The sequence below is a fragment of the Poecilia reticulata genome, chromosome 12 (assembly GCF_904066995.2).
Source record: "Poecilia reticulata chromosome 12, P_reticulata-male-v2, whole genome shotgun sequence".
In the NCBI taxonomy this organism is placed as follows: domain Eukaryota; kingdom Metazoa; phylum Chordata; class Actinopteri; order Cyprinodontiformes; family Poeciliidae; genus Poecilia; species Poecilia reticulata.
This window is the reverse complement of record NC_088841.1, coordinates 29143908-29163161: the sequence shown is the minus strand read 5'-3', so window position 1 is coordinate 29163161 and position 19254 is coordinate 29143908. Positions and strand designations below refer to the sequence as shown.

General features: G+C 40.3%; 1 protein-coding gene and 1 long non-coding RNA gene across 2 annotated transcripts in view; one reads left to right on the top strand and one right to left on the bottom strand.

The window, feature by feature from the left end:
• Positions 1-19254, top strand: part of LOC145554029 (uncharacterized) — a 217841-nt gene that overhangs the window by 167530 nt on the left and 31057 nt on the right. The window lies entirely within an intron of this gene.
• Positions 2730-4256, bottom strand: LOC145554318 (nuclear factor 7, ovary-like). Its single transcript, XM_081613875.1, has one exon. It carries the CDS (start codon positions 4211-4213, stop codon positions 2828-2830), a length of 1386 nt encoding a protein of 461 aa, XP_081470001.1. The 5' UTR covers positions 4214-4256; the 3' UTR covers positions 2730-2827.

The window sequence follows — 19254 nt, the reverse complement described above, 5'->3', positions numbered from 1 at the left end:
AACTGATGATGATTGGGACCAGATGCCTCAGGTGGAAAAACATTTCTGGGTGTCGTCTTTACCTGTTTATGTTAGAAGTAGAAAATAATAGTCAGCAATAAATGTAGCCAGCTGCTCAGTAAGAAAAACTCCTTCCACCATGAAGACGATGTGAAGGTTCATCCTTAGAGCTGGTTGGTGATCTGGTGGAGTCAGAGCTTCTTGTGAGACATAAAGTCTTTAGTTTCCAAACACCTGATTTCTCTTGCTTCCTCTTTCATCTTCATTTGCTTAGACTGCAAAAATATGTTGAAGATAAAAAATATTGATGAACGAGTTAAAACAACAAACTTACAATATTAAAGTCTCTCTGTCAAACTGAGCTCAATTAAAGCCAATTTATGAAGAAAAATATATTAAGTACAGCATGAAGCTGAATGACATTAACAGAAGAAATCATAGACAGTTTTATAAAAGGAAATTTGCAATTGGCTTATTTGTAGATCTGAAAACAGCCTTTGATGCCATCAATCATGACATCTTACTAACACTGGAAACGTCTGAGATTAGGGGGGAAGCATTAAACTAGAAGCTGCTTTGGACAAAGGAAACAATTTGTGAAGCTGGGATAACTTGTAGCTGCTCCTCCCAGCTCTTTCACTTCATACTCAGGCTGTAAGGCCCAGGAGACGCTTCATCTGACATCATGCTACAGTTGCTCAGTTGGTAGTGAGGCAGCTGCAGCCAACCCCTCAGTGACACGTTCTGTCAAAGAATACACCATGGTTTACCTCTCAGCTCCTCCTGGAGTTTCTCCTGGTACCAATCCGTCTGTAATCTGTGCTGCCATAGAAGAGGGTGACATGAGGCAGACCTGGAGGGTAGGAACCCAGGGTTTCCACCTCAGGTAGGCAGAGAGGATGCCTGTGTGCTGGATGGTCTCTGATCACATGTCTGAATACTGGGCCTCCACAGGCTGGAAAAATACTGTCCAAAAGTTCTGACAGAATCACAGGGTAAAACATTTCCATCTGGGAGAGAAACTGTCAAACCATCAGCACTGCACAAGATGGCTGCTCCCAATGTGATGAGGTCTAGTCCCAGTAAATTACCTGGCGCTGTGGCAGAGCAAACAAAAGGATGTTCCACAGTCTGGGTGATGAAGGGCCGAGTCACTGGCAGAGTCTGTTTCCCCAGAGAAGCCTGCTACAGAGGTGGCTTAATTGGACAGTTCATCAGGTGAAGGCGTAACGTTGAGGGTTTAATAGGTAACTCCAGGTCATCATTACTGAACTTCAAGGACACCATGGGGTCCGCCATGGCCCTGATATCATGGCCTCTCTGTGGGGGGTCATTGTAACCAGTTCTCTTCCCATTGTCCTGCTGCACACTGCTCTCTGGGTGCTGCCTGAGGATGAGGAGCAGCAAAACATCTTCTGCTTCCCCTTTGATGGGTACAACTGCTGGTTTGGGGCCACAGACATATCAGGCGTCTTCCTGCTGTCCCGTGGTGATCTGCTCCTTCCTCCATGACCTCTCGTCCACCCACCACCCCTTCTCCGTTGACCCCTTACCCCTCATCCATGCCAAAAAGCAGACCTGTCAATATATGAGGTAGAATACATATGAGGAGGGTTAGCTGGTTCGGTAACTACCTTAGTTACTGTTGAACGATGCCTCAGATACAAACACTCTTGCTTTATTGAGCTCAACCTGCAGGATTAGACAGTTTCAACTGCAACAGGTTTCTGCTCTCCTGATTTATCGGGTCGACCCTCAGAGTTGGATCTGCAGTGATCAGGACTGCAAATCCATAAATCCTTCACAAGAACCGGGAGGAAACACCAAACTAAGATCAGTAAATCTCCCTTACATCCTTATGCAAAGGATTAAAGCAGCACAAAGAGTCAGTGAGGTAAAATTAGTCTGATTTATTCAATACAAGGATACAAAGATATATCTTTGGGATCTCAGAACATCATCCAGAGACCAAATACAATAACTAATTACCAATAACAATAACAAATCATCACACAATAACTTTTCTCTAGACTCTGTTCAGCTCTTCCCTCTGTAGCTGCAGGTGAAACGTCTGTTTTCTAGCTGAAGCACAAAATAACTTTGTAGGAACGAACCTTCACCTGGACTCAGACATCCCTGACCTCACACTGACCTTCAGCACATAGTTATTTATCACAAGACACTGGAATAATATATTAACTGATTAAAAGAGTAAATGTAAATAATACAACTTGAATCTTCCCACAAATCATTCATTACATTATAAAAAATAACAGCATCGTTTATTCATGTATGATCATAATTTAAAGTCATATTTTCACCATGTTTTTCATACATTTATAAATCTTGGAGTTATAAACAAAATATTTAATTCAAAAGGTAAATATGTAGCTTGAACAATAAATATCTACTTTTAATATTAAATATTTAGTTTGGAAAATAAATATTTAGTTGGTAAACTAAACACATTCCTGGATCATTTTTGCTCACATATTCAATAAAATCAAATTTTTTAATAAATCTGTTCCCAATAAAAATAAATAATTACCCAGAGATGAACAAAAAAACAGGACCTCTCACTCTGACTGATTTTAGAATCAGAGCTGAACTCAGACTAAAGAGTCAGATGAGAAAGATTAACGCTGCCCTGCTGCTTCCAGCAGCCTGGAGATGAATCTGATCAGAGATGAAGAAGATGATCAGATCATCTCCAGATGATCAGATTATCTCCAGATGATCAGATCATTTCCAGTTTCCTCTTTAAAACTCACAGTTTCAATACGATCAATAAGTTTTTATCTGGACTTTGTTCTTCATGCTGAGATCATCAGAGCTGCTGCTTCATCACTGAGATCTTCATCGGTAAAATCTTTAATGTTTTATCAGTGGAGAAGTATGGAACCATCTTGTCAGTGAAGGTGTGTGTGAAGGTGTGTATGTGTGTGTTAGTATCCAGATCAGAGAAGGACAGTTTTCCTCTGTCCCAGTCCAGATTCACTCTGATCCTCTGGAGATTCTTCTGGACTGAGAGACGAATGGAAGGAGCTGGAGGAGAACGAGCTGAGTATTCACCTGAATAGAACCATATAACCAACCTTCCAGACTTTATGCTTCTCTTCCTCTGAACAGACTCTTCTATCACACCAAGTACCCAGAATGAACTGTCTCCAACATCAACATCCCAGCTGTGGATCCCTGAGTTAAAACCCTCAGAACTCAGAACAGACCAGTAATAATCAAATCTCTCTGGATTATCAGGAAGCTGCTGTTTCTCTCCTATCCTCCCATTGGTCAGATCTTCAGACAGATGGAGTCCTGTACCAGCCGTGTTTGGGTCCAGAACCAGAGGAGTGTAGGTCACCATGGTCTCCATGTTGCTCCAGATGTTGAAGGCCAGGTTGCCCAGATGTTTGGCCTGGTCTATCAGAGCTCCTGAGGGCAGCTGTGGATCCTCCAGCAGGGGGCAGCGCTGGACTCTTTCCACTGCAGCCTTGTAGTTGTGCAGGAATGAGACGTCTGCAGCTCTCAGCTCCTCCTCTGTGGCTCTGACTGTGTCTGAAAGAGCTGCTATCTCTCTGCTCAGAGCCTCCATCTTCTCCTTCATCATCCCTCTCTTCTGCTCCTCTTCCTCCCTCAGTGCAGCCAGCCTGGCCTCCTCTTCCTCTGCTAGAAACTGATGAAGCTGCTTAAACTGCTCCCTAATCTGCCTCTCTGTGTGTCGGGCCTGGACCTTCAGGTGTTCTGCTGTCTGATCAAACTCCTCCTGAACTTTCTTCCTGAGCTCCAGCTTCTCCTTTAAAGGCTCCAGAGTTTCCTGAAGCTTCTTCTTGTGTTGCTGAGCAGCTTCATCGATGGGCCTGAATCTGTGGTTGGTGTGTTTTTCTGAATCTCTGCAGACGAGACAAACTGGCTGCTGATGGTCCAGACAGTAGAGTTTGAGTTTCTCAGAGTGCAGAGAGCAGAGATCCTCTGAAGCTGTTTGGTTTCTCTGCTGTAAGAAAGACTCACACAGATTCTTCAGAGCCAGACTTAAAGGTGGATAATCTTTAGAAGATCTCCTTTTACAAACTGGACACTCTCTTCCTGGTTTCTCTCTCCAGTATTTCTGCAGACACTCCTTACAGAAGCTGTGGCTACATGACAGAAGAACCGGATCCTTAAATATTTCCAGACAGACCGGACAGCAGAGATCATCGTCTGATCTGGAAGCCATTTTGTCTCAGAGTGAAGCTGAAATCACAGCAGACAGAAAGTCAAACCAGGAAGTCAGTTTCTCTCCTGTAGAAACTTTCTGAACTTACTTTCACTTTGATTTGCTTGTTTTTCCTCCTGCAGCAGTCTGTTTCAGCGTCTAGTTGCTCAGTTCTCTCTCTGTTCTCCTTGTTCAGAGTTAGTTTGATTTCAGTCGGAGACGAAGGCAGGAGTCAGAGTTCATCCTCAGGGTGTTTACTCAGTGAGTATTTCTCTTAAGTGTTTACTGGATTTTCCAGTTGTTCCTGTTGGAATCAGTCCAGAGGTGGAGATGTGGCGCCCTCTAGAGGATTTAATCTTAATCTGCAGTTTTATTAAAACTCTACAGCTTTTTCTGATTCATGACTTTGTTCCTGCTTTAAGTGAAAATATATTTTTCCTCTCACAAACTCTTCCAGGGTCTCCACTATCTATGAAATTCAAATGAACACATTTCATGTTCAGTTTCCTTCTGTTTGCTGTTTTTCTGTCAGTTTCAGACTCTGGAGGTGAAAATGATGTTTGGTGTTGAGGAAAGTTTGTCCTGTTTTCACAACAACTGGATCAGAATCAGAAATGTTTTGATTTAAATTCAATCAATGCCCTGATATGTTTTCAACCTGAAAACTGGAAAACAGAAAATACTCATACAGTTTTCAGCTGGAGTATTTTAAAGTTCACATTTACTAAAAATAAAACCAGTTGATTAAACTGGAGTTGATTAAAACATCAACCAACGTATCAGAACTGAGTTTATGGTTTTCACTGGATAAAGAAACTGTTGGAATATTTAGGAGGTTTAAGTTTGTCCTGGTTTACCTGTCGTTTATTTTCCCAAGATGGCGCCCATCACTTCCGGTTCAGACTTATCGTTAACTGTTGGTAATCTTAATGATGTCATTAGGAAACATGATAAAAACATATTTAAATGCATCATCTATGATAGATTTAACAAAAAGAAACACTGATGTCTAACAGAGAGAGTTAGCGTGGCAGAAACCAAGATGATGCGTGAAAATAAGTTTTATTCTTTACTCTGCACTTATTTAACCTCCAAAACACTGACCACTGCTCTCTACTGCCCTCTGCAGGTTGAATTCATAACAGAAATATACTGAGGAAAACAACGTGGCACTTTTACCTTAGTGCTGGTTCAGCTAAAGTTTTTTTTTTTTAAAGCTATTCAAACTAAAATGTCACCTTCTAATGAAGTTCATCAAAAGTTAAGCAATAATTAAAAACCTAAGTAATACTTTTGATTAATTATTGACAATTTATGTAAAGAAGTTTCTGTATTTTTATTTTAAAAATATATCTACGGAGCTCCATAGGGGACACAACTAATTCTTCTCATTGAATTCCTTTACAATAAATTTCAAATACACCCAGAATATACAGTCAAGCTGCACAAATGTAAACCTTTAATGAAATCAGATTACAGTAAAATATTAAGTGTCCAGACCTTTTTTTTTTCATTTTTTAGGAGTAATTTGAACCGTAACCTTCAGCAACTTCCTGAATCCAAATGAAACGTGACTCAGGTTGCTAAATGTGCTGCTGGCTTTTATTAACCACAGGATAAAACTGCATCACATAAAGGAGCCGCTAGCAGGTCGGCCCTCCGTTCACGTCTCCATCATCATGAGGAGGATCCAGGATGTCGGAACCTGAAACGTCCGTTTGGATTAAAATGTCCCAGAATCTGAGGACAAACCTGGAAAACAGAAACATCTCAGCCAAGTAAACATGAGACACAGAGACAGAATCCACATTTCCTCCAACAACAACGTGATTAAAGTTAAGAAACGTTAAAAATTAAAAGACTAAGAGAAGCATCAGAGTTCATTTTAATAAAATCCTGAAGAATTTCACAGAAAAGCTGTAAAACATGAGGTAAAGAAGGACAATCAGGAGAAACGGGTTAAAAGTCACTTCAGGAGGACGAAGCTCCTCCAGATGATTACAAACTGGTTCAGCTCATTCACTTTTTTTACATGACAGAAAAACTTTCTACCAAACGCCTCACAGTAGTTTACATCCCACCTCCACTAGAATAAAACGTAATAAGATCAGATTTTATGCTGCAGGTTCAGGTGAAGGACCGGTTTGGGCTCAACGGACAGAACCAGCAGAACGACGCAGCTGCTGGTTTCCTCCAAGCGTTCAGTAGATGCTAGGCTACGCCGCTAACGCTAACCGCTTCCGTCAGTCGCTGGCGGCCATCTTGCTAAAAATAAGTCTCTATTTAAAAATAATCCTGAGTTAAACGACATTGTGAGTCACGCGGGTGACCTCTGACCCCCGGTAACGGCGGTCGTCTCTTCGGTGAGAGTTTTCGAGTCATTAGTTCGGAGCGAAGCCCGCCGGGAGGGATTCCTCCGTCACTTCCTGTCTGGCTCATCCGCAGAAATAAAATCCTCCTGCTGCAGCTTTGCTCCGCTCGGGCGTCTGATCAGACGTCCGATCGGACGTCCGATCAGACGTCCGATCAGACGACCTCCGGCCGCCGCCGCCTCTCCTGGGCGCCGCCGTGCGCCGTCGCGCGCCGCCGGATGCTCTGGCCGCTCGAGATGAGGTTGGCGTAGCCGGGCGTGTGCGAGAAGGCGTAGGCGGAGCGGCGGGAAGCTCGGTTTCTCACGAAGGCTGAGGGCTCGTCCTTCCTCCTCCTCCTCCTCTCCTCCTCCGCCTGCTGCAGGTATTTACTCTTGTTCCTCTGGACCTGCAGGTGGCAAACAGAACCGTTAAAAAGATGAAACAGTCAGCGGATAGTTCCCACAGGATGTAAGGAAATGCAAAACAAAAGCATAACAGAGTTTCCATTGAATAAGTAACAGTTAAAATCACATGTGAATAAGTTATTAAAACATCGATGCGTCACACTCCTTGCACTTCCTGTTTGTCGTCTTTGTTGTTTCTGCCAGTAGTAACATCCGGTCACATGACTGGTGATGCGAAAAACGATTCCATTACAGTTTTTAAAGATACAGTGATAAAATACAATGTAGACAGAAAAAAAAACATCTGAGATTACCTTCAGAAATTTCCTAGAATAAATGAGTTTTCTGATCTCCAAAAGTCAAAAATTTGAGAGAAAAATTCAAATGTTGAGATTAAGCTCAAGTTTTTCAGAAAAAAAAATTGAGACATTTCTGTTAGGAAAGTAGAACATTTTTGACAAAAGTTAGAAATTTCAATGATTTTTCTAGAAATTTTAATCTGAAAATGTGATTTTTACAACTCAAATTATTATTATTTTTTACATACAAGGACATTTCTGAGCCCCAAAAGCCAAATATTTGCAAGAAAAAAAACAGGCAATTAAGATTCATCTCAGAAATTTTCTCTCATTAATCTGAAAAAGTTTCTCACATTTTTAAGGACATTAGCCAATCTCGGAGTAAGAATCCAGTTTTGCATTCACTGGATTTTGCAAAAGACTTTTTGTTGCAGACTGATGATTCTGAAAGATGCCTTGTGGCAGTGCTTCTGCAGGGACCACCAGAGGACCAACATCTAGTTGCCTACATCAGTCACAAGCTGCTACCAAGAGAGAGGCGATACGCAACTGTGGAGAAGGAAGCCATGGCTATTAAATGGGCCCTTGATTCATTTAAATTTTATTTGCTAGGAAGAGAATTCACACTTCAGACTGATCACAGAGCCCTCCAATGGCTAGAAAGAATGAAGGACACGAATGGGAGAATCACCAGATGGTATCTTGCTATGCAGCCATTTCGATTTAAGGTTCACTACATCCCCAGCAAAGACAACACCACTGCTGATTACTTTTCTCAATGCCAGAGGGAAGATCAGAAAGTGGGGGAGTGTGTGATTGCAGAATCCATGGCCACACTTTGAAGTCGGTAACTTTTATGCACAATTTGTTTTTCATTCAAACACAACACTTTAGTTTCAACTCGGTCCATCACAATGCCACAGAGGAAACTGGGAGCAGACCAGACACATGATGCTCCCAGTTGTGGGTGAAGCAGTGAAAGTTCTCCAGGAACTAAAGAGGCTGGGATGTCTAAAGAGGTGAAGCTCATGTCTCTGCAGTGGTCTGTCCATCGTCTCAGAGGAACAAAGTTTTGGATGTAAGAAGAAATTGTTGCTAAACTCCTAAAGAGCTGAAGAGCAAAACCCCTGGAGGAGACGGAGCGTTTGGGTCCAGCAGCATCTTCATGGTGAAGGAGTGAAAGTTCTCCAGGAACTAATGAGTCTGGGATGTATAAAGAGGCAAAGCTCATGTCTCTGCAGGTCTTCATGGAGGACAGCTAACAGCTTCAACAAAGGCTGCAGATGAAGAGCTGATGAGGAAAATGGTTCCAGCTCTGGAAGCAGATTCTCAGAGCTTTGGGAGGATCTGACAGAAATCAGGACTTTTTCTGGAACCAGACAAAAATCACCATATTTTGGTCTCAGTTACAAACTCAGAGGAAACTAGTAGGAGGAGGAAGAGGTGAGGATGATGACGGGATGAAGAAGATCAACACTGTTCACAAAGTTTATAATTAATGCAATGGTTTATTTTAATGGTCCAAATTTCCATCAAATCTAAACAATTTTTTAATAAAAACAGTCAAAGATCCTAAAGGGGGAATTATGGAGCAGCAGCTCAATGAGTGAAGAGGAGATTAAAGTTTAAAACGTCTCTCTGGCTGATTGGATCTTAGAGAAAACAAACATTTTCTAGAGTTCAGGGTTTTCTATTCATTTCAACCTGAAAACTGATAAAAAGTTAAATATTTTAAAAAGATCAAAATGTCTAAAAACCAGAAGCTGCAGCTGTGCTGGATGAACTGAATGTTTAGATGTTTGAATGGCTGAAATCATCCAGAGGATGAAGGAAGTGGTTAAAGGTCAAAAACTTCCAGAATCAACTTGAAGAAAGAAGAAGAAACAAGAGGATAATAGTGCTGAGGCAGCATTCACACAATGAAAACATCTGGACTCACCAAGCTTTTCTGCAGTTCCTCACAGCTGGAGCCAGTCTCAGTCGTCCACCATCTGATGTGTTGTACTTCTCCAGGTCCAACTCATCCAGAACCTCTGACATCTGCAGCATGAAGGCCAGAGCTGAACAATCAGTCACTGAGAGCTCCTTCCCTGAATCCAGCAGCCGTTGGATCTCCTGATAAAATGAGACGTCGTTCATCTCCACCAGACAGTAGAAGATGTTGATGCTTCTGTCAGCAGAGATTCTGTTAGTGTTCATCTCCTTCAGGTTGGTGATGATTCTCTGGAAGGTTTCTGGACTGTTCTCTGTCTGAGCCAGCAGATCTTCTAAGAGTCTCTGGTTGGACTCCACAGTGAGACCATGAAGGAAGTGGACAAACAGGTCCAGGTGGCCATTTTTACTGCTGAGGGATTTCTCCATGACTTTCTTCATGAACTCATCTAGAGATGTTTCTTTGTATTCTCCCAGGAACGTCTTGATCACCTCTGACCTCCTGCTGGTGAAGCAGTGGAGCATGTAGATGGCAGCCAGAAACTCCCGGATGCTCAGATGAACAAAGGAGTAGACGGAGATGTTGTGCGTTCCTCTCTCCTTTTTAAACATCTGAGTGAAAACTCCTGAGAACAACGCAGCATCTTTGATGTTGATGCCGCACCGTTTGAGGTCTTTGTCATAGAAGATCAAGTATCCCTCCAGCAGCTGATCTAAAGCCAGACTACCTAGAGACTCAATCAGCTTCTTGTTCTCTAGAGCTTCTTCAGCTCCTTCTTTATACTTTTCCTCCTTGATTGTGAACTGAAGCAGCAGGAACACTATATACATCTCAGTCAGGGTCTTGGGCAGCTCTCCTCCCTCTCTGGTCTTCATCATTTCCTCCAGAACTTTAGCAGTGATCCAGCAGAAAACTGGGATGTAGCACATGATGTGGAGACTTTTTGATTTCTGGATGTGGGCGATGACCCTGCTGGCCTTCTCCTTATCTTTGAATCTCTTCCTGAAGTACTCCTCCTTCTGGGGGTCAGTGAACCCTCTGACCTCTATGGCCCTGTCAATAGAGTTATCTGGGATCAAACTGGCTGCTGCAGGTCGTGTGGTTATCCAGAGGAGAGCAGAGGGAAGCAGTTTCCCAGTGATGAGGTTTGTCAGCAGAACATCCAGTGAGGTGGACTTTGAAGGGTTAGTCAGGACAGGATTCTTCTTGAAGTCCAGAGGAAGTCGACTTTCATCCAGACCATCAAAGATGAACAGAACCTGAAACTTTTTAAAGCTGCGGATTTCTGTGTCTTTAATTTGATCAAAGAAGTGATAAATCAGTTCCACCAAGCTGAAAGTTTCTTCTCTCAAGTTATTCAGCTCTCTGAAAGTGAATGGAAATATGAAGTCGATGTTCTGGTTGGATCTGCCTTCAGCCCAGTCCAGAGTGAACTTCTGTGTTAACAGTGTTTTTCCAATGCCAGCTACTCCCATGGTCAGCACGGTTCTGATCCGTTGCTTTCTACCAGGGTTGGGTTTAAAGACGTCTTCCAGGTTTATTTTTGTTCCTTGATTACTGGATGTTGTTTCAATCTGTCTGACCTCATGTTCCTGGTTGATCCCTGTAGTTCCTCCTTCTAAGATGTAGAGCTCTGTGTAAATATCATTCAGAGAGGTTTTCTCTCCATGTATTGCAATGCCTTCACAGATAGATTGGAACGTGTCCAGAAGAGACTCTTTGAGGTCATGTTGACATCGATCATCAAAATCTGAACAAAGAGATAAAAACACAAGATGAAACACTTGAAAAAATGAAGACTCAATTGATTGAATTTTAATTTGATTGTTTCCATATCAGGATGTTTAAACAAAGAACTCATTCAAATTATAGACCATGAGGAGGATTTCATTCAAAAGAAACATGAAACATTCAAATCATAAAACATTCAAGTCATGGAGATTTATGGTGCCGCTTTGCTTGTTAATAAATTAACTGGACTACAAACATCATGCTGAACATTCAAAGTGTTTTCACACTAAGAGTCGCCTCCTGCCAATCTACAGGAAAACTTTTCTATAGTTTCTGACCTACAGCCCAGCAGGTGGAGTGCAACCATAATGCTCCATTTATTTTTGTTAAAATTAGTCACTGTTGGATGAGTTCACTTCCACCCAGTCATGATTGGTGAAGGGACTAACCTAAATCAGAGGAGTCAGAGGACAAACTCAGCTGGCTGGACAGAGTAGGATCTATGTTGAGAAGACGTTTGATCATTAATCTACTGGCCCTCTGTCCTTTCTTCATCACAGCATCGATGGTGTCCCAGGCCTTGTTTGCTCTGGTTTGGTTCTTTTGAAGAATTTCTTCTTTCTCTGAACGTTTAAAGATGCCATCTACCTCAAGGCCATCAAGGAGCTGATTCAGGATTTCCTCAGAAACTCTCTTCACAAACTCATTGAGAACCTTGAAAAGTATTTTCTCTGCAGGCAGAAATCAGAAACATAATTAATTCAAACTGATGTCTGAGAGAAAAACGTGATGAAGATCAACTATTCATGTTGCTCCATCCAGAGATTCAGAGTCTGCCTCATATCTGAGTGACGACCACTGATTCTGTCTACATGAGACCAAATGAAGTTTCTGGTTCATCACTTTCTTTCCTCAATGCAGGAAGAACAATAAAAGAAACACTTTCTAAATATGGAGCTGCACTATTTTAGGAAAAAAGGAAATTATGATATTATTGGTGAATATTGTGATGAAAATATTGACTGATTAACATTTTCATCACTTTTCTTTCTTCATCTCCATCTCTAAACTTTAGCATATCTGACACCAAGTGTTGGAATAAAAGACACAGAATGTCTGACATATATTATTAATAAATGATGTGATTACTGGATAAGTTAATCAGTGTATACAGTAAATATTCCTGAAGTATCAGAGCTGCTGGCCTGTTCTTCACTTCGGTTCCTTTTAGTTTCACCAGAGCTTCACTGAACAGGAAGCATGAAAACAAAGACACTGAGGCTGAGCTTCATCACATGGCAGCAACACAGGCTGTGATTGGTCAGTTTGTTCCTTTAATATTCTTCATTTCTGCTTCTGATTACTTACCAAAATCTTCTTCTTGTTTCTCTGCCATCTTTTACCTGGAAAACATGAAAATTCATTATGTTTCAGGCTTTATTTCATGAATAGTTTATTTTATGCAGTTGGAATGGGAACTATAAATACCCTAAAAGTACTTATTTAAAACATACAATCACAGACCCCTAAAGAAAAACATAGTTATGTAATCATGAAAGCTACAATGTCAGAGCAAACTATTAAAAAACATCTGTGGTATAAAAATACATTTATCACATCTTTCTTTACAAGAAATGACGTTCCTGACTGTTCGTCTGATTTCCTTCAGGTTGAGATGTAAACATCTTCACCTCTTGCTTTTTGCCATCTGACTGTAATGTGTGGCTCCTGCCACCAGGTGGCAGCATCAGCTGCAGAATGCTCCTCTAGAAACAGTTTTCTGCTATTCTGGCTTGAAAAGCCCAACTTCGGTTCCCATTTGGCTAAACAACAACTTAACACATTTGCTACAGTTTACTTGGAAACTAAAAGACTCACTGCAGCCATTTGGGTCAAAGGTCAAAATCCTGCCACCAACCCAAAGAGGAAAAGCTGCAGTGATTCTAAAGAAACTCTCAGTTCATTTATATTATATGAACACAGACATTTAGCACTGATCCAAAAATAAAGATTTAACAATAAGTAGATTTATTTACTTCACAAGGAACTTTGATTTGTTTCATTAAAACAAGTTCAGACTAATGGAGAAAATGAAGGCTGGAAATATCAGTGAAAGATTTCAGTGATTAAAATATAAAACATGTAAACAGAGTTACTATTAAGCGTAAATTATTACTGTGATTGAACCAATAATTACGCAAATATTTGCTAAATTATTTTAAAAACTAGAGCGATGGTTGGAGTGGAGGAAAGTTTTCTTGGTATTAAAGAAACTTAAACATCTGAGCTTTCACAACCAAATCTCAGAGTTTTAGTTAACTTTTTACTTGTAAGGTCAAAATATCAAAAATATAAAGAAATAAAAAATAAAACATTTGATCCAAAATGGCCGACTTCCTGCTGGGTGTGTAAATCGGGTCCAATAGTTTTTACAGGTTTTGATGTTTTAACTCTGTTCAGGTCTAAATAACAGCTGTGGATGTTTTTACATACTCTAGGGGGCGCTGTGTTGTTATGACACCATAATCAATTATTATTGATCAATAATTGATTGAAATGTTATCAACTGTCCTCTGTCACCACAGACTGATTCAATCTACTGATAAAAGCCCAGATAAATCCTCTCTGATAAATAAATTATTGACTTCATATTGAAATATTTTCCATCCACCAACCAGAACCCAGATATCTCAGCCGGGCCACAAACACTCAGAACCTACTGGTACCACTTTGACTCCACTATGAAACTGGGAGCAAACTCAGCTGGTTGTCTGGGTTACAGATGAAAACTCAGAGAAAATCAGAGATCCTGCTTGAAATCAGGAGCTGCAGCTCTGAACCAGAACCAGAATCAGAACCAGTACCAGAACATGGCCCAGTTCTGGTTCTGTCCAGCAGCTCAAAGAGAGAAAACCCAGTCAGGACTGGAAACCAGTAAAAGGTGGAGTTAAAACTCACCTTAGATAGACCATCTGATAGACAAATTGGCATCACTTTACAATTACAGCCTGGGGCCAAACAAAGTCCATTTGAGGGCCACAATTGGCCCCCAACCCCCACTTTGAGCATCCCTGTTGGAATCTATGAAGCGTGATAGAAACACAGTTTGTGTGGAGAACTCTGCCCCCTGGTGGACATTAAAGCAGGTCATTCTGCATGTGGATTTAAACTGAACTAAAGTTTAATGTCACTGAAAGCCAAAGGTTGTAGTTATTTTAAAGTTTTTACTTTATTTTCTCTTTATGGCCAGAATATTTGAGATTATCGTTTCACTGCTAATTCATGAATATTTAGATGACAAATGTTTGCAAAATGTCCAGAATGAATCTGTTTTATATGCTACAAAGTTTTAATATGTTAAATTTACCAATAAAATATTTAAAAGTTCAATTTCTTTATTCTTTCTTTAATTCCTTTCAAAAAGAAGAATAAAAGTTTGGAGTTTAACTTTCAGACACATGATAAAGAATTTAAAAACGTGAAGTTTTGGATTATTTAAAGCAAAACTTGTTGAAATATTTATTAACAATATTAACATATTTGATTGTTTCTGATTCCAACACCAATACAAACACTTCACTGCCATTAATATGAAAACATTAGAATATCTCATTCTCAGTTTTAATTTCTATTCTATTTACATTTGTGTCTTTATGAAAAGTATTTATTTGTTAGATATCTAGAAGAATAAAAACCAACCAGAACATGATGAGGCTGAAACAAATCGATGTTCTTCAGTTTAATAAAAACCAAAACCATACAGATGTTTTCAGAAGATGAAGGACAACAAACAGGATGAGAACCAATCAATGATTGACTCCCTGTAGATCAATCAGGTTGATCTTAATCTGCTCCGTTAGACTAGCAGGAATAAAATGGAGATAGAGCGACACCCAGCGGCGACACGCAGTACTGCAGTGGTTAAACAGAACCCAGGTTCGGTTTTATCTGATTTACTACCTTAATTTGAGATATAAACATTTATGAAGCTACTATTTAATCACTGTTTTATACATATTTTCCTATATATTTTTAAAGTATTCGGTTTGAACTGGAAGCTGATTTGTTCTCTCAAAGAATATATTTATTTTTATTAATTATTTTAATTTCTCATGCAAATGAACAAACCGGAAGCAGATTTATATTTATTTCAGTTCAAACATCAATTCCTCTTCTGCCCTCAAGTTTTACAAATCACTAATGTAACAATGTGAACAGAAAAGTGTTATATCTTTTACAATTTTGTCTTAATTTCTGTAGTTTATCTGTTAGTGATTCAGGATTTATACATTTTATTAAGCAATAGTTTGCCAACTTGGTATCTTTCTAGTCAGCAAGATATCAAACAAGCATGGAAGTGAAAATTGACAGGACTTCTCTGGATCGCTCTTGTTTTTGAATTAAATTGATTTACAGTCCTAAAATCTGAGTGACTATTTTTTACAGTACTTTTATAAAAGCAAATGTTGATATTAAAGCCCAGGACCTCCCACGTAATGTATTACTACATGATTTTGTTAGCTGTGATGCTAGCGGGCATTGGTATTGTCTGAAACAGCAACGTGACGTAAAGCTGCTTCCATTGGCCCCGCCCCCCCGACCCGTCGCTGACGTCATCGGCTGCAGTCACATAATTGTTTAAATAAACTGAATTACATGTAAAATGTCTCATTAGTTTGATCAATAAAACATCAAACCAGCCATAAAACCAACTACACTGTAAAACACTTGAAGGTGGTTTAACTTGAAAATTAAAGTCAATTTACTGTTTATTTTACTTCAAATTCTAGCTTAAATCTTGGATAAAGGTCTAAATTAGTAGTTTTATTAATATTATCCTAAGCAGTTATTATAGTTACTCATGGCCAAAAGTTGTACTTCAGTTAGAGTGAAACATTTAAACAAAAGTAAAAAGTTTCCATCCAAATGATTCAAGAGTAAAAATCTATTTGGTAAAAAATCGACTCAAATCCTGATCAGAAGATCATTTAATATTTAAAATTACATCATCATACAGAACAAATATAAACTTATGAAGAGGTTTTGGTATTTTAACGACTAAAATGACAATTATCCATAAATGTAACATAAAATAACAAATCAGACAAAAGAAAACTAAATATTCAGTTTGGAGCTAAATTTAGTCAGCAAATAATTATGTAGTTGTAAAATAAACATATTGCTGGGACCATTTTTGCTCACATATTCCATAAAATCACATTTTTTATACATCAGTTTCTGAAAAACAGAAATAATTACACAGAGATGAACAAAAAACAAGACCTCTCACTCTGAGTGATTTCAGAATCAGAGCTGAACTCAGACTAAAGAGTCAGATGAGAAAGATTAACGCTGCCCTGCTGCTTCCAGCAGCCTGGAGATGAATCTGAATCTGATCAGAGATGAAGAAGATGATCAGATCATCTCCAGATGATCCGATCATCTCCAGTTTCCTCTTTAAACCTCACAGTTTCAATCTGATCAATAAGTTTTATCTGGACTTTGTTCTTCATGCTGAGATCATCAGAGCTGCTGCTTCATCACTGAGATCTTCATCGGTACGATCTTTAATGTTTTATTAGTGGTGAAGAATGGAAACATCTTGTGAGTGAAGGTGTGTGTGAAGGTGTGTATGTGTGTGTTAGTATCCAGATCAGAGAAGGACAGTTTTCCTCTGTCCCAGTCCAGATTCACTCTGATCCTCTGGAGATTCTTCTGGACTGAGAGAAAAATGGAAGGAGCTGATGGAGAATCTGCTGAGTATTCACCTAAATAGAAACCTATAAAAAACCATCCAGACTTTATGCTTCTCTTCCTCTGGACAGACTCTTCTATCACACCAAGGCTCCAGCCTTCACTGTCTCCAACATCAACATCCCAGCTGTGGTTCCCTGAGTTAAAACCCTCAGAACTCAGAACAGAGTAGTAATAATCAAATCTCTCTGGATTATCAGGAAGCTGCTGTATCTCTCCTATCCTCCCATTGGTCAGATCTTCAGACAGATGGAGTTCTGGATCAGCCGTGTTTGGGTCCAGAACCAGAGGAGTGTAGGTCACCATGGTCTCCATGTTGCTCCAGATGTTGAAGGCCAGGTTGCCCAGATGTTTGGCCTGGTCTATCAGAGCTCCTGAGGGCAGCTGTGGATCCTCCAGCAGGGGGCAGCGCTGGACTCTTTCCACTGCACCCTTGTAGTTGTGCAGGAATGAGACGTCTGCAGCTCTCAGCTCCTCCTCTGTGGCTCTGACTGTGTCTGAAAGAGCTGCTATCTCTCTGCTCAGAGCCTCCATCTTCTCCTTCATCATCCCTCTCTTCTGCTCCTCTTCTACCCTCAGTGCAGCCAGCCTGGCCTCCTCTTCCTCTGCTAGAAACTGATGAAGCTGCTTAAACTGCTCCCTAATCTGCCTCTATGTGTGTCGGCCTGACCTTCAGGTGTCTGCTGTCTGATCAAACTCCTCCTGAACTTCTTCCTGAGCTCCAGCTTCTCCTTTAAAGGCTCCAGAGTTTCCTGAAGCTCTTCTTGTGTTGCTGAGCAGCTTCATCGATGGGTCTGAATCTGTGGTTGGTGTGTTTTCTGAATCTCTGCAAATGACAAACTGGCTGCTGATGGTCCAGACAGAAGAGTTTGAGTTTCTCAGAGTGCAGAGAGCAGAGATCCTCTGAAGCTGTTTGGTTCTCTGCTGTAAGAAAGACTACACAGATTCTCAGAGCCAGATAGTAAGTGGAAGATCTTAGAAGATCTCCTTTTACAAACTGGACATCTCTTCCTGGTTTCTCTCCCATATCTGCAGACACTCCTACAGAAGCTGTGGCTACATGACAGAATAACGGATCCTTAAATATTTCCAGACAGACCGGACAGCAGAGATCATCGTCTGATCTGGAAGCCATTTGTCTCAGAGTGAAGCTGAAACACAGCAGACAGAAAGTCAAACCAGGAAGTCAGTTTTTCTCCTGTAGAAACTTTCTGAACTTACTTTCACTTGATTTGCTTGTTTTCCTCCTGCAGCAGTCTGTGTTTCAGCGTCTAGTTGCTCAGTTCTCTCTCTGTTCTCCTTGTTCAGAGTTAGTTTGATTTCAGTCGGAGACGAAGGCAGGAGTCAGAGTTCATCCTCAGGGCGTTTCCTCAGTGAGTTTTTTCTCTAAGTGTTTCTGGTTTTTCCAGTGTTCCTGTTGGAATCAGTCCAGGGGAGATGTGGCGCCCTCTAGAGGATTTATTTAATCTGCAGTTTTATTGAAACACTACAGCTTTTTCTGATTCATGACTTTGTTCCTGCTTGAAGTGAAAATATATTTTTCCTCTCATAAAACTCTTCCAGGGTCTCCACTATCTATGAAATTCAAATGAACACATTTCATGTTCAGTTTCCTTCTGTTTGCTGTTTTTCTGTCAGTTTCAGACTCTGGAGGTGAAATGATGTTTGGTGTTGAGGAAAGTTTGTCCTGTTTTCAGAACAACTGGATCAGAATCAGAAATGTTTGATTTAAATTTAATCAATGCCCTGATATTTTTTCAATCTGAAAACTGAAAACAGAAATACTCCAGTTTTCAGCTGGAGTATTTTACAGTTCACATTTACTTAAATAAAACCAGAGAAGAAGAAATTAATTTTATTAATTGCTTTTAACTGTAAAACTGTAAATGTCTAATTAAGTTTGACCAATAAATCATAAAACCAACCAATACTGGAGTTGATTAAAACATCAACCGTTTAATCTTTAAAAATTACCCACATTTAAACTTATGAGGAAGTTTTGGTTTATTAGATCAAACTGAAAATAATTCATTTTAAATAAAACTACAAAATAACAAAATCATGTAAAAGAAAGTTTTCCAAATCAGTTTTTAGGCAGAGATATGAAACTGATGAAATTAACAAACTGTAAATTTTTGGTTAAAAGCTCATCGTTCAGTGAAGTTACTGAGTAGGTAAAGTATCCAGAAACTTTACTCAAGTAAAAGCAGCAAAACTTCCTCACAAAATGACTAGTAGACATAAAAAGCAGAATGGAAATGTTCACTCTTTTGAATTTATTTATTTAGTCTTTTACAAATGTAAAAGACTAAGAGAAGCATCAGAGTCGTCGGCGGTCGTCTCTTCGGTGAGTGTTTTCGAGTCATTAGTTCGGAGCAAAGCCAGCCGGGAGGGATTCCTCCGTCACTTCCTGTCTGGCTCATCCGCAGAAATAAAATCCTCCTGCTGCAGCTTCGCTCCGCTCGGCCGTCCGATCAGACGTCCGATCAGACGACCTCCGGCCGCCGCCGCCTCTCCTGGGCGCCGCCGTGCGCCGTCGCGCGCCGCCGGATGCTCTGGCCGCTCGAGATGAGGTTGGCGTAGCCGGGCG

Excerpts from the sequence above, each read along its gene's own strand:
- LOC145554318 (XM_081613875.1), bottom strand. The coding sequence starts at position 4,213 with ATGGCTTCCAGATCAGACGATGATCTCTGCTGTCCGGTCTGTCTGGAA.